This window comes from Microcebus murinus, chromosome 20 (assembly GCF_040939455.1).
Source record: "Microcebus murinus isolate Inina chromosome 20, M.murinus_Inina_mat1.0, whole genome shotgun sequence".
NCBI classification, from domain to species: Eukaryota; Metazoa; Chordata; class Mammalia; order Primates; family Cheirogaleidae; genus Microcebus; species Microcebus murinus.
This window is the reverse complement of record NC_134123.1, coordinates 8,068,443-8,083,949: the sequence shown is the minus strand read 5'-3', so window position 1 is coordinate 8,083,949 and position 15,507 is coordinate 8,068,443. Positions and strand designations below refer to the sequence as shown.

The 15,507-nt window shown below is 37.6% G+C and overlaps 1 protein-coding gene across 1 annotated transcript in view; it reads left to right on the top strand.

Moving 5' to 3' along the window:
• The window catches only part of RPGRIP1L (RPGRIP1 like), a 110,876-nt gene extending 95,945 nt beyond the window's left edge, over window positions 1-14,931 (top strand). Inside the window, exons 24-26 of the mRNA XM_075995646.1 lie at window positions 1,090-1,174; window positions 7,121-7,254; window positions 9,908-14,931. Coding sequence (XP_075851761.1) covers window positions 1,090-1,174; window positions 7,121-7,254; window positions 9,908-10,020 — 332 coding nt within the window. The 3' untranslated portion in view covers window positions 10,021-14,931. The remainder of the gene's footprint in view (window positions 1-1,089; window positions 1,175-7,120; window positions 7,255-9,907) is intronic.
• Window positions 14,932-15,507: the final 576 nt, after the last annotated feature.

Below are 15,507 nucleotides of genomic sequence, written 5' to 3'. Positions count from 1 at the left end.
GTCATGCACATCTTTGGTTCTCATTTAATATTTGCTCAACTGAGCTAAACAACTAAATGAGTTGATAGCAACATAATTTGAAATTGAACTAAAATTGTCCAGGAAACATTTTGAATGTGAAATATGTTTGTTCCTGGCAGAGCCTGAGGAGAACTAGCTTTAGAATTGTCATGGTTTCTTTTACCTAGTGCAATTTTGATCAGGGATAATCTTTAAGTTGAGATCTGGTCACAGGGGAGCCTTTATGTCCAAAATGGCATCTGAAAAAGAAACATCTTCAGAAGCTAAGGCATGGCTGAAAGTCTGCCAAGCTGAGAAAAAACAATCAGGATAAAAATTAGTTAATTTGCATTCTAAGATGCCATTTTCCCAAAGTGCAGATACTTACTTATAGTGTCAATTGTTTACCATCTTTTTCCTGGTGAGATTTTAGATCAGTTATCTAATCTCATATTTCAGCTAAGTGAAGTCTGGCCACATTTCTATATGCCAACATGTACCTTTAAAACGAAAGACAAATGTCACACCCTAAAAAAGCCCTTCGCTCCCTTCCTGCATGTTTCTCTCCTGTACCCCTCACCCATGCACCAGCAGACCTCAGCCTGTGGATTTCCTCAACTCAATACACTAGATGCCTCTTTTATTGCATGTTGTGGCAGGAGAGAAGGATTAAATTACGGAGGCTGTCAGGAAGGACAAGCACTCTGCCATACATTATCATTATCACTTGCTTCTTGGGTGAAAGAAAACGCAGTAAATCCCTCAAATACAAAGCAATAAAGACTGTTGGCTTTTACTGTCATGACTGCCAGTGCCATTAACAGGCAGTGACAGTGATGTGGCACTCTTAGATGTTGCTTGTATCTTTTCTGACAGTGTGCACATAAACCTGCCAGTGACATGACACTAGATCACATGACTATTCAGATTTGATTCTGGTTTCTGGAGCTGTTTTCTTTTCCCAGGCATACAAGTGAGGTGGCATGACTTGCGTCTTTAAAAACAGGTATTTATAAAAATACAGAATGGTACTAATGTAGCATATTCCTGAGTGACTTCCTTTTATGGAATTTTTTTCTTTTGCTATAGTGATTTACGTGGATAAAGAAAACAACCAAGCAAAGAGAGACATCTTAAAAGCTATACTACAAAAACAAGAGATGCCTAATAGAAGGTACATTTAAGCATTCCAAATTATGTACTGGTTTATATAAAGTAGATCTCTGTAGCATTGTATGGTCAAAAAAAGGCAGAAGATGAGGAATCAGAACACCTGGGTTCTCTGCCTCACTCTGTGTCCTTGAATGAGTACATGACCTATCTGGGTCTCTTTCCTTTTAGAAGTATAGTGGCCCTGCCTACCTTACAGAGTAACTTTAAGAATCCTACAGGATTTTGAAAACTAGAAGACTGTGCAGCATATATAAAGTATCATATTGACATTCATGTGTAACTGTAAAGAGCATAGCAGGTTGAACGGAAGGTACACTCTGAAGTCACAAGGCCTGTATATAAATTCTCATTCCATCACTTACTAGCTGTCCGACCTTAGACAATTTATTTAACCTGCTTGTGCCTCGTTTTCTTCATCTGCAAAATGGAAATAATAATAATACCACATAGCATTGTTGTGAGTATTAAATGAGATAACAAAGTAACACAGATCAAATAGTACCCAACACATAGTGCACAATGAATGTTCGTTGCAATCATTGTAAGTAGCAGTAGTAATATTAATATTATTATTTGTAATAGCTCATCAGCCTTTCAGACTAACTAGTATCTTACTATCCCTGTTTAATAATTCATTATTTCATATTTTAATGCATTTTATTCAAATTTGAATAGGATAATTTGCAATTCTGGTTCAGTAGAGAAAACATATCCTTTTCAGAAGAAAAAGAAAAACCTGATCTTAATAAGTTAGTGCTTCTGTGTGAGCTTCTGTCCCAGGAGTTTGAGGAGTTATAATATCTAAGTGCTGCTAGTTAACCCTTAGCTGGGTTTTGCCAATGCCTCCTTGCTGGCTCTCCTCCCTTGGCCTGGGTCCCTTTACATATCTGTTATCCTCTTCTCTTGCCTTTATGAGTCATGGATGATATAGCCTCTCACTGTCTCAGTAACAGCGCCTACCCTGCCACCCAGTTAGACTCAAGTTCCTTCCTTTCCAAGAAGCCATAAAGTGAATGCTAACGACATTTTCAGAAGAGCTGCCAAACTAGCATTTTATCTTCTATTTCAAGAAGAGAAACTGGAATTCTTAGCTCTTGGTAAGGTCAGATGACAATAGTTTTTTTATTAGCTCCTGAAATGCATCATTTCCTTGGATCCTGTTTTTACTTCTGAAGAAGGGATGGTAAAAACCTGTTAGGCATGAGGTTCTACTTTTCTGAGGGTACTAATCACTCAGGTTTTACTTATTTACTTTGCATACTTCAGCTTCTTTCAAAGATCCCTTTAAAACCACCAATCCCCCAGGTTATCCCAGATCACTAGTGAATAAACAGCATGGGCCATGGCATCTGCATCCTTACTGGCACCACGCTGGGTCCTGACTGGCCAGGACTGGGCTGTGTTCCCATGGACAAGTCCTGAACTGAGGCTCAGTAGTCTGTTCAGTCTTGTCTGTGTTCTTTTTGTTTGTGGAATGTTAGAACATATTGGGAGAGACCAATTTTGTTTCCTCAAAAGTGTTTATAAAAAAAAATGAAAAGGGCCAGTCACAGCTAATCCCAGCACTTTGGGAGGCCAGTGGGGGGAGGATTTCTTGAGGCCAGGAGTTCAAGACCAGCCTGGGTGACATAGGGAGACACTGTCTCTACAAAAAATGGAAAAAATTAGCTAGACATAGTGGCATGTACCTGTAGTCCCAGCTACTCAGGAGGCTGAGACAGGAGGATCACTTGAGCCCAGGAGTTTGAAGTTGCAGTGAGCTATGATGACACCACTGCACTCTAACAGGCAGCAGAACAAGACTGTCTCAAAAAAAAAAAAAAAATTAAAAGGAAAATTCTGCTTTCATGTTCGACCTGCCTTTCCTCAGAGGACCCACTTATCTGTAGCAGAATAGTTTTAAAAAGAAGAATAAAGAAAAGTTCAGGGTAACTATAATGACTTCTACTCTCTTATCATTTCTCTAAAAATCTCCAAACACCTCCCAGAGACACGAATGCTCGTGTTATTTTTGAGAAAAACTGAGTGAGGTATTGCAAAGTGGTTGACTCAGAGCTTCCAACCATCGAGTGAGTGCTTGGGCGTCACTGTGCTCCCCTGACCAGCACGGGACAGGATAACCCCACTGACTTTTCTCCCTCAACAGTGTCATTTTACTAAGGGAAAAAGGAAGTTAGATTACATTTACATTTCCCACACCCAAAAGCCAATTTTCATTCCAGCGAATGTTCTCACCTTTTTTAAATACTCAGAAGTCACTTTAATTCACATTACTGAAAGTAGCCCCTCTTACAGCTGATGGGAATTCATTTTCTTAGCCAGCAACCCTGTTGAATATTAGTGACAACTTAAAAAGCCACAGTTAGAAAAGTTTGACCAATCTTCCCTGACATGTCTAAAATTATAGACATTGTGTATTGAATTGTATACAGTCCCTTTGCTTGCCACCACACACTGTATTTGCATATATACAAGTGTCACTTTTAAAGGAAGATAGCACACTGAAATGGGACTTTAAATATTATTTATTTGAAGTCATAGTTTAACACTGACTTAAGTTGCCTTTTTGGTTTTATTTTTTTTCTCTTTAGCAGTGTTCTGTTGAGCACTTGGGAGAGAGAGACTATAATAAGTAAACAAATAATTACCTATTTCAATAAGTACTGAGAGAAAATTAACAAGTTAGATATCAAAATAGAAAATAACAGCGAAGGCACATCTGGTGAGGTAATATTTAAGCGGGTGGTTCATGAAGAATGAGAGAACCCAATCAAATCACAGAGAGGCCAGAGAAGATCATTCCAGGCAGAGGGAATTCCAGGCATGAGGAGTATATAAAGGTGTATTCTAGGACCAGGCAGGAGAGGTTAGCAAGGCTGGTCTCACTGAGAAGTGGAGAGTCACTGGAGAGAGGAGAATGGGAGGTAGGAACAGCCAAGGTAGCCTGTTTTTACCTACACCTGGGTACATGGCACCTGCGCCAAATGTGTGTCCAGGGTGGCAAGCTAGACTGTGAGCCTCTTCAAGACATGGCGTAATGTTTCATCTCTTTGTTTTGACAGGGTTAACAGTTAACCTGTCAGATTTGTGTTTGTATGTACAGTTTGGCTAAGGCCAAACAGATTTAGTATTTGTTAATTATTTTAGTTTTAGTTTTGTTTTGTTGTTTTGAGACAGAGTCTCACTCTGCTGCCCAGGCTAGAGTGCTGTGGCGTCAGCCTAGCTCACAGCAACCTCAAACTCCTGGGCTCAAGCAATCCTTCTGCCTCAGCCTCCCGAGTAGCTGGGACTACAGGCATGCACCACCGTGCCTGGCTATTTTTTCTATATATTTTTAGTTGACCAATGAATTTCTTTCTGTTTTTTTAGTAGAGACGAGGTCTCGCCTTTGCTCAGGCTGGTTTCGAACTCCTGACCTTGAGCAATCCACCCGCCTCAGCCTCCCAGAGTGCTAGGATTACAGGTGTGAACCACCATGCCCGGCTTATTTTAGTTTTTAAATAATTTCAGTATACTTTTCCTCCCTTTTCAGCTTAACTTTATAGTTTCCTTTTTTTGAGGCTCACTCTGTTGCCCTGGCTAGAGTGCAGTGGCATCATAGCAGCTCACTGCATCCAAGTGACCATTCTGCCTCAGCCTTCTGAGTAGCTAGGAATACAGGCACATACCACCACACCTGGCTTGTTTTCTCTATTTTTAGTAGAGATGGGGTCTCACTCTTTCTCAGACTGGTTTCAAACTCCTGACCTCAAGCAGTCCTCCCACCTCAGCCGCCCAGAGTGCTAGGATTACAGACATGAGCCACCGTGCCCAGCCTGTAGTTTCTTAATTTTGTTTTTGACATCTCAATTGCTCTCTATAGATTAAAGCCAGAAATACTGCACTTTTTGATTTCTAGCCCTTTCTCTGGCATTTGGAATGTTTATTTTTTTCTTTTTGCCTCAGAATTCTCATATATTAAGTGGAGGTAATTGTCTGCATTTGTAAAATGATATGGATACGATCCTTAGGAGACACTGTATAACGATAACACTTAACAATATTATTACAATCTATGTATCTGCTATCTTTTCTGTAGGTCTTATGTTATAAAACATGTATTACATATCACTCAATTTTTCCTCTTTCAAGAACTTTTAATTCTTCATCTTTCCTGATTCATTTTAGGAAAATTTCTTTCATCATCATTTATTTTATTTAATTGAATGATCAATGTAAAATTTGGGAATCTAAGTTTTTAATTGAAACAAGCTTTTCCCATGCCAGCTTTTTCTCTCCCCTTAAAAATGTAGAAATGCCAGGCATGGTGGTTTATACCTGTAATCCCAGCACCTTGGAAGGTTGAAGTGGGAGGATTGCTCGAGGCCAGGAGTTTGAGACCAGTCTGGGCAATATAGAGAGACCCTATCTCTACAAAAAAAAAAAAATTTTTTTTAATTACCTGAGTATGATGGCATATGCCTATAGTCCTAGCTACTCAGGAGGTTGAGTTGGGAGGATTACTTGAGCCCAGGAGTTGGGAGTTATAGTGAGCTATAGCTGTGCCACTGCACTCCAGGCTGAGTAACAGAGCAGGACCCTGTCTCAAAAGAAAAAAAGTAGAAGTGTAAACAGCCCTACCAATATTAAAAGTAAAAGAGCAAACATTTACTCATTGCTTACTGTGTTCCAGGTACTATTTACTCGTATCATCTCATTTGATCCTCACAAGAGCCCTGTCATATACATATAATTATCCCCCTTCTACATATAAGGAAACTGAGATGAGAAAGGTTAAGTAATTTGCCCAAGGTCACACAGCTAATAAATAGAAAGCAAGAATTTGAACCCAGAATGGATGCCCAGAACCATTTCATCTTAATCCCTCTAAGCATAATCTTTATAAAATATCCACCATACCCATCATTGATTTTGACATAAGGAATTTCTAACTTCTTTTTTTTTTTTTTTTTTGGTTGCCACAGAAGCTGTGAAGAATTTCTAATTAAAATTTATTGCTAGCTAAAAACAGGGACTTCATAAAGGAATAACATATTGAATACTTACTTTCTACAAGTTAGTTAAAAATACTATGTTTACCTATAAGCATTTGGAAAGTATTTGTATTTTTCAAGGCATGATTTCTCAGAGACTTAAATTTTTATGTTTCTTGTTTTGTTTCTGATCTGGGATGGATACATTTTGAAAAGTTTAAAATGGCAAAATTTACAAGCATCCATGGTTTAAGCTAAACTGCCAAGACATATCAAAAGAGTACTTAACTGTAAATTCCTGTCATTTGGTCATTCCAAGTGTGTTTGGCCTCCACACAAGCCACTAATTCAAATCAGTTCCATCAGAACCCTATAATTATGTGTCTAAAAGTAAAATAAAACTTGGATGCTATGATTGTAAGTTAAAAGATTGCTGAAATAATACAAACATTTGATATAGCTGTTGGGCAGAGCTACAGCATTTATCTAACATGATTCAGAATGTTACCCAGGGATCTCTGCATTTTGTAGAATACATACAGTTGGTTCAATTGCTTAGTAGCAGCTCCAAACTTATGCATTTGTATAGAAAATGTTGACCATTTATCCTCCATGATTTTTATTCACTTTATCCTTTTTGCCTTAAAAGTAGAGGTGTCAAAATATGATCAGATAATGTGTAATAGAGTGAACATGTGGTCCTTCTCTTTGCCTGGTAATTTTCTCAGATTCTAGAAATAAATGTTAATCAGTGCTTAGAAAGTGGATTAATGTTCATTTGAAGGTTGGGTGTGCTATAACAATTCTAATAGTTCATATAATAACTTATCTAACCTAATGTAACTTTCTTTTTATTGGGATAATTGGAAACTTAAAGATTTCATACTTAGTGATAAAAACCCATTGGAGAGTTTTGTTTCATGGTAATTTCTTCTCACTTGGTGGCGATTTTCTCCATGCTTTTGCCTTCTCAGTGTTCGCTTCACCGTGGTCAGTGACCCTCCAGAGGATGAGCAGGATCTGGAGTGCGAGGACATTGGTGTTGCTCGTGTTGACCTTGCTGACATGTTTCAGGAAGGGAGAGACATCATTGAGCAAAATATCGATGGTACGGGTGAAAGTGTTGCTTAATTTGTACAACCAGCAATTGTGAAATCCAAACTCTTTATTAAAACCTTTTGCTGGCCGCAAGGGCATTGAGTCACACATTAGTTGAACCCTTTGCAACTCAAGCTGACGCCTTGTTGAAGCTGGAAGCCTCTCCCTACATCCTTACCCTGCCCACCCCCTCTGCCTTCCTTGGAATCAACAGATATTTTAAAATAATTAATTGAACTTCATAAGGAATTATTCATTTTGTAATATTGGATGAGTGTGTGAAAAAATCTGGCTATTGAAATTTTTAATGTTTATGGAAGCCTCATTTCAGCTAAGACACTTAACCTCAAGCAGGTTATTCTGAGTGATTATGATAATCTTTGTCAAGGCTTCTCTTTAATTCAGTGTTACAATCTAGTGATGGAGTCACAGCAAGTAACTTTGAATAGTTTTGGTCACTCATTTACTACAGGATTCCAAGAAGAATAAGGTATTCCTGACAAAATGTGTTCTTCTGAATTTTTACCTCACTAGGTGATTGCCAACAATGTGAAGGAATTGTATTTTGTGAATCAGGCTTTTTAAAATCATAATCTGGGATGGCTGGGGCTATCTCTAATAAATAGGGAAATGAGGCTGATTCCTAGTCTCATTGGTTGAGTTGGCAGAGCCATCTCTGGAAAAATGTATATGGCTTGTTATTCATGCATGCATTCAACAAACACTTAACTGAGTACCTCTTAAGTGCTAGACATGCTGTTTACGCCAGTGGTAAACTTTTGTGGCACCAGGGACCATTTTCACAAAAGACAATTTTTCCACAGACCAGGGAGGGGAGGGATGGTTTCAGGATCATTTAAGCACATTATATTTGTTGTGCCCGTTATTTCCATTATTATTACATTGTAACATATAATGAAATAATTATACAACTCACCATAGGTTGGGGCCCCCTGGCTTATGCTGTGCTTCAGCCATGGTTCATACATCAAGCTGCTTATCCTGGATAATATATCAAGTGCTCAAAATTCAGGATCAAGCCAAATAATTAACCGATTAGACCAAATTAGAAGCCTGTTCTGGGAAATCTTTTTTCCAGTTGGCTCTATTTAGCAACCCATCTTCTTCTATGAGACCACAGATGACCACACTGACCACAGGCCGGGACAGCTATTGTGGCCATGTTTTAGGAAAGAACCAAAAGATTAGGCATGAGTTAAGTAAAGATTTTAATGCTTTGTTGTATATCAGGCATGGAAGTACGAAGTCCCAAAGCAGAGGTGAAAACTCAGGGGAATGAGCTGGAGACAACTTGTGCCACTTGGATTTCCCTATTGCTCATATCTTCTCCTAAGTCTTTGTGTACCAACTTTTGTTTGCAGGTTTTCTTACAAATTTTCTTGAAATTAAAGGCACACATAACACATACACACACACACACACACACATACACATACATACACACATATGTATTAAAGTTCAAGGAAAATCACAAGGAATATAAACAGGAAACCATAAAAAACTCCTAAGTGCAGTCAAACTTACAAAGACCAAGAATCTAGCCTTGAGTCACTAGCTAGTATCATTGTCCACAAAGGCATGGGTCTCAGATACTGAATGGGCATCCCATCTGGCCCCTGACACTGAGTTGGGAGGGCCCATGGCTTTTGTCAAATAGTCTACCTCTGAGACTACTGAAAACAGTAGCCTTTCTTCCAAGAAAAGCCCACCTACACTCAAATCCACAGACCTTAAGATTCCTAGGTCTGCCATTTTAACTTTTTCTAATTTTACATAAAACTTATTTTAAATGGAATATTTTCTTTATTCCATGTAATCCACGTAATTCTTTTCCTTATTTAGATAAGTACCTAATCCAAATGATGATCATATAACATCTTTTCAGTGGTTTGCCATTCTGAAATTTGTTATTAATACTGTATATTAGAGCAAATTCTACTTTGTTGTCCTAAATCCACTTGAGACTTTTTATTTCTTACTTGCTTAGAAATTCTGATTATTTGTAAGAGTCATTATCCTATAGCCTTTCACTAGGTAAACTTCAGGATGACAGCATTAGTTTTAGGTCCACAAGCAGTAGGTATACATATATACATTACATCTAAAATGTGGATCTTCTTACATACATGACAAGGTTTATTTTTTAGATTTCTGAGATGCCAGTGAACTTTGGACTTTTGTAGAACCATTTTCCTCTTTTCAACTACTGTTTCTGTCTGCAAGCCTGTCTGAAGAAAACTCTATTGGGCCAGGCATGGTGGCTCACGCCTGTAATCATAACACTCTGGGAGGCTGAGGCAGATGGATTGCTCAAGGTCAGGAGTTCAAAACCAGCCTGAGCAAGAGTGAGACCCCATCTCTACTAAAAATAGAAAGAAATTAATTGGTCAACTAAAAATATATAGAAAAAAATTAGCCGGGCATGGTGGTGCATGCCTGTAGTCCCAACTACTCAGGAGGCTGAGGCAGAAGGATTACTTGAGCCCAGGAGTTTGAGGTTGCTATGAGCTAGGCTGACGCCACGGCACTCTAGCCCAGGCAACAGAGTGAGACTGTGTCTCCAAAAAAAAAAAAAAAAGAATAGAAAAGAAAAGAAAACTCTATAGAATAATATTAACATGTTCCTGCTATTTTCTCCCTAGTTTTTGATGCACGAGCAGATGGTGAAGTTATTGGCAAGCTCAGGGTAACAGTCGAAGCTCTCCATGCCCTACGGTCTGTCTACGAGCAATACAGAGATGACTTGGAGGCTTGAAAGAAACTGCTGCAGAGGCATCTCCTACTCCTGAGTAAATGTTCACATGAAAGATCCTAGATGAGATTTTTGTAATTACTCTGGTGTATATAATCTATAATTCATAGGACGCTGGGAAGGGGGAGACCTGGTTTGAAGTGTTTGAGTTTTGTATACTTTTTCATTTGTTTATTTTTCTATTCCCTCCTTCCCATGACTGCCACCCCTTAGGACTCAAGTTCTCCATAATGGGCAATACCTTTTCAATAATTTATACCTACATGATAGCATGAGAAAGTCTATTTGCATTTTGAACATTTTCCTATAAAGAACTGAAATGCAATTCCCATTTTTATTTTTAATAAGCAAAAGCATAAATCTTAGAAAACGTATGAAAAAGAAATACTTTTATGTTATTCCTAATCGTCCCACTAAATGGAATGCCTATGATTAGCCTCATTAAGAGTTTTATACTGTGAAGATTTTATTAGAAGCAATATATGAAAATTACTTGGATTAATGTGTTAATCTTCCTCTTTAAAATGCTAATATCCATTTTATGCACATTAAAGCTCACTATGCATTTTCTTTGATGCATGCAGTTTCTATCAATTAAATATAAAGGATGAGACTTAGCACCAACTTATTAAATTATGGCAAATTTTTTGTTTTTCTTAAAAATTATAGTTCTTTCTGTTCTTGTGTATTTGTAATGGTAATACGAGATCCAGGGATGTGTATATATAAAGAGATAGGTACATAGATAAAAATATACAATGTGATGTGAAATTTATACTTTGAAAACTTAGCTTATGACACAGAAAGAAATTTTTAAAAATATGACTAAAATTCTAATATGCTTAGTTAGGCCCGAAAGGAGTATCTTTTTATCTTTTTTTTTTTTTTTTTTTTGAAATTTACATCAAGCCAATACAGTGCTGGGGTGTATCTGGATAACCAGATCCTCGAAAAGCAGCTCAGAAAGTTAATTTTCTAGCTTTTACCCAATCTCACTGAAGGATTTAATTGATATTTTTAATGGAGCTGTGAATCAATGCTGCAAAGGAATTGTCTCTAGAGGTCTAGGATATAATGCATTTCATTTTTTAATTTACTTTTTTATTTGTCATTTTCTTCAAAGGATTTTTATAGGCTGTGGGTTTTCACTGTTTGCAAACAGGCTATGTTCCTTCTTAAGCATATGTAAAGTATTCAGGGAGATAAGTAATTTATTAAAATCTACCTAATTTGCCGTGATATATTAAATCTCTGCTTCAGTGATCACAGACCATTTCATTTAGAGAATTAGGCATTCCCTCTTTGTGTGATTAAAGCTCTGGAAAATGAGTTCTTTGCTCCTATTTGTGAACATTCAAAGCCTGCTAATGGCAAGAAGATGGAATAGATTATGAGACAATTCATTACAGTTGAACAGAAAAAAAAAAGCAGCTATAATGCAAAAATGCAAGTATGAATATCTGCATATAGTTTGAACCATCTGTGCTCTAATGGCTTCAATAATGACTCTCGTCTTTGGGAGGCTTTGAAATGACATCCGTACAATATTAATTTGTTGATGTACATTGTGGGACCAGTAGAGTATGATCTGACCACAGAAGTCTATAAATTTTGTCTCTACCATTGGGCCTCTCTGTCCTGGGGCCTGCCATCTCCAAGAATAATCTTGCTCTCATCAAATTCTGCAAATCTTCATAACAACTCATTCCTCTGGAACCTTCTAGAGACCACAAACATCTGCAGACTAAACCTCTCCAATCCTAGTAAACAACCACATGTTTGTTGTCACTTCAGCTGGCTCTGAGCTCATCTTTTTGGCCTCTCTTTCTAGCTTTCTTTGGCTTTATGCAGTTACAGTGTCCTTAAGGCCCATAATATTCCCTGCAGTAATTTAAAACAGCCAGATTATACCCTAGGATTAACTGAGTGGTTTTTGAGACATTTATTGTGGTATTCTCCCAGGAGGTTTGTATTATTGTTTTAAAACATTACATCCCAAACTAAATATTCCTTCTGCAGGGAGAAGAACGAAATTACACTGACTTCTTAGAATCTTTGAAGAGAAGTTTTTATTAGAAAACTTCTGGGATCTAGTCACCTGTGTGGAATGTATACCTCAGATAATACTAGAGAAACAGCCATGTTTCTGTCACATTCATGTTTACTATAATATATATTAAAGATTATCTTATAGTTTTCTAGTTTTAAAATAGCTTCAGACTGTTGCAAATTTTCACAACATTCATTTGCATACATAATTGCTGCTAAGACATCTTGAACTGGGTAAGTAGTGTTGAATGCTGTCATATGAATACTTCAATTGTGTTTTATAATCTGTCCAAGGATATTTTTTCTTTTTGTCTTGTGTTAACCAGAGTTCATTGAAAAGGTCACCACCTTTTGGATTGAAGAACGACGATTTTCTCTCTGTGAGCCAAGCTTGATCCATCAAGTATAGCTTGAGGCCAGGGGCCGCAGATACACCAGTTTAAGGGGATGCTAGTGTGGATTTACAGCACTTAGTGTAACTGTCCACAGTATACTCAGCACTTTTTTGGGCTATAATGCTTTTAGTTTGGAAATATAAATAGAGATGTGATGTGGTGTGTGGGAGCGTGTATTTTGCATGTTTTTTTTTTTTTTTTTTTTTGCCTACTATAGTAGAAATGTCAAATTCCCAGCCACTGTCATGAGAAGTAGTTGACAAAAATAAGTTATATGGTTTACAGTGTGGTTGACATAGAGAACATTTCTCTTCACTCTCAGTTTCAACATATTTTCTAAATTATCATGGTTTATTGCCATTTAACTGAAATTAGGTTTTTTTGAGAATAAATAGAGAATATGTTTAATCAAATAAAGAAAGGCCACATTGAAAATCTGCTGTTCCTGCCATTCATTCGTTACCACAAAACACAAATAATTTCTATGTGTTATGAAGAAGTGTGGGCTGAGAAGTGGTCATGTGATTTGGGAGGTTTTGCATGCACCCATGTTCCCACAACAAAACATAAATTATTTTAGTAATCTGACATCAAGAGCAGTGACAATGAAAACCAGTTCTTACACATGTTCTAACAAGAATCTGATTAACATTTTTGTGGATATGGAAAATAATTTTTTTTAGTCAAATTGGCACTATTGCTGAATTTAGAATGATTTCCTTATGCACTAGATAGAAAGATGTGAATCATGTCTGTGAACAAATATAAAAATAAAATGTCATCTTTGTGTAGTACAAAACAACCAAGGGAGAGCTTTTAGGATATAAAATTATCGAGTGATTGACAATATCAGGATGATAATTCATCCCCAACGATGAGAGTACATTTTAATAACTCACTCATGCCTGAAGGCCTCTGACTACCTTAACAAAGAAAAACTAAACCCGTGATTTATTATAGATTGGGCAACATGCCTAATTAAATCCATGAACAGGAGCAAACACAGTTTTGTATCCCCTTTGTTCAGAACAAAAACAACCTCCAGGTCAACCAAAAAGCTAAAAAAATATCAAAGCAATAGAAACAAGTGTTTTAAAAACGAAAAATATAGAATTAGAAAACATATCCTCATCTTAACCTCTTTTATCTTGCAAGATAGAATTTTCACTTCCATTTCAAAGTACCACCAGTGGACTGCACCTTATATTCTGACTGCCCAGAAAATTGGGCCCATATTACTGGTGTCGTTATACCTTTTGTTCTTGCCTTTACATTTTCCATATGAGATTCACTAATATATCAAGTCATGTTTCTCCTTCAGAGTTTCTAAAGTAAAATCTGGTATTCTTAGAGATATGACCTCTTTTCTGAGGTAGATGCCTTTAGACTTTTCTTTTGCTTTTTGTCTCTTCTCAGTCTACTGAGATTCACCTTTCTCATCCCTGTAACAGTATTACCTATCTCTTCACTGAATGACATTTGTTTCCTTTTCAAATAAAATTTAGCATCATGAGTTTTATATTCCTATCATCTAATTTGTTCACACCTATATTCGACTGAACATCTCCCATCTGTCTATCTTTCTACTTATTTTTAGTTGGTCAAAGCACATTTTTTTCCTTCCTCTGAACTTCCTTTCTTTTCTTGGTGCTATAGCTACTTCTTTAGATACCAGCATCTGTGACAGCTCCAGTGGCCTTCCCAAAACATTCCTTTGTGCTAAAGACTTGTCTTAATTTAACATGACAGGGGCACTCTTAGCTGAGGAAACAGCAAGCTAATTTTTGTATCTTTGCTTCTTGTAGCTTTTTACAGTGAAATAACAGAGGCTGGAACTCAGAAAGCTCTCAGGAATCACTGGTAAGGAGCTGAAACATAAGGAAGGTTTTTTAAAAATTTAAGGAAATATGTCATTAAAATGAGTCTTTATTTGATACAAATGTGTTTTGTCATGGTTACACATGTCATCATTACCAACAGGGAAAACAAGAAATTTTAGAAGAAAAGATAAGAGACTATCTGTACAACCTAGAGGTGGGGAAGACTTTTCCAACAAAGAGGAAAGACAGACGCTATAAAACAAAAGATAGACACATTGAGTATGTAAGGCAGGGTAACAGGTTTTTATTTTATTTTTTTTTTTTTGAGACAGAGTCTCACTTTGTTGTCCAGGCTAGAGTGAGTGCCGTGGCGTCAGCCTAGCTCACAGCAACCTCAAACTCCTGGGCTCAAGCGATCCTCCTGCCTCAGCCTCCCGAGTAGCTGGGACTACAGGCATCCGCCACCATGCCCGGCTAATTTTTTTTTTATATATATATCAGTTGGCCAATTAATTTCTTTCTATTTATAGTAGAGACGGGGTCTCGCTCTTGCTCAGGCTGGTTTTGAACTCCTGACCTTGAGCAATCCGCCCGCCTCGGCCTCCCAAGAGCTAGGATTACAGGCGTGAGCCACAGCGCCCGGCCGGTTTTTATTTTTTTATTTTGGCATATTATGGGGGTACAGATTTTAAGGTTTCAATAAATACCCTTCCCCCCCTCCCCCCACAACTCAGAGTCTCCAGGATGACCATCCCCCAGATGGTGCACATCTCACTCATTATGTATGTATATACCCGCCCCCCTCCCTCCTCCCACCTGCCCAATACCCTATTACTGTAGTACCTATGTGTCCACTTAGGTGCTGTTCAGTTAATACCAGTTTGCTGGTGAATATATGTGGTGCTTGTTTTTCCATCCTTGGGATACTTCACTTAGTAGTATGGGTTCCAGCTCTAACCAGGAAAATATAAGATGTGCTATATCACCATTGTTTCTTAGAGCTGAATAGTACCCCATGGTATACATATACCACATTTTATTAATCCATTCTTGGATTGATGGGCACTTGGGCTGTTTCCACAGCCTTGCAATTATGAATTGTGCTGCTATAAACATTCAAGTGCAGGTGTCTTTTTTGTAGAGTGTCATTGGATCTTTTGGGTAGATGTCCAGCAATGGGATTGCTGGATCAAATGGTAGATTCACTTGTATCGCTTTAAGGTATC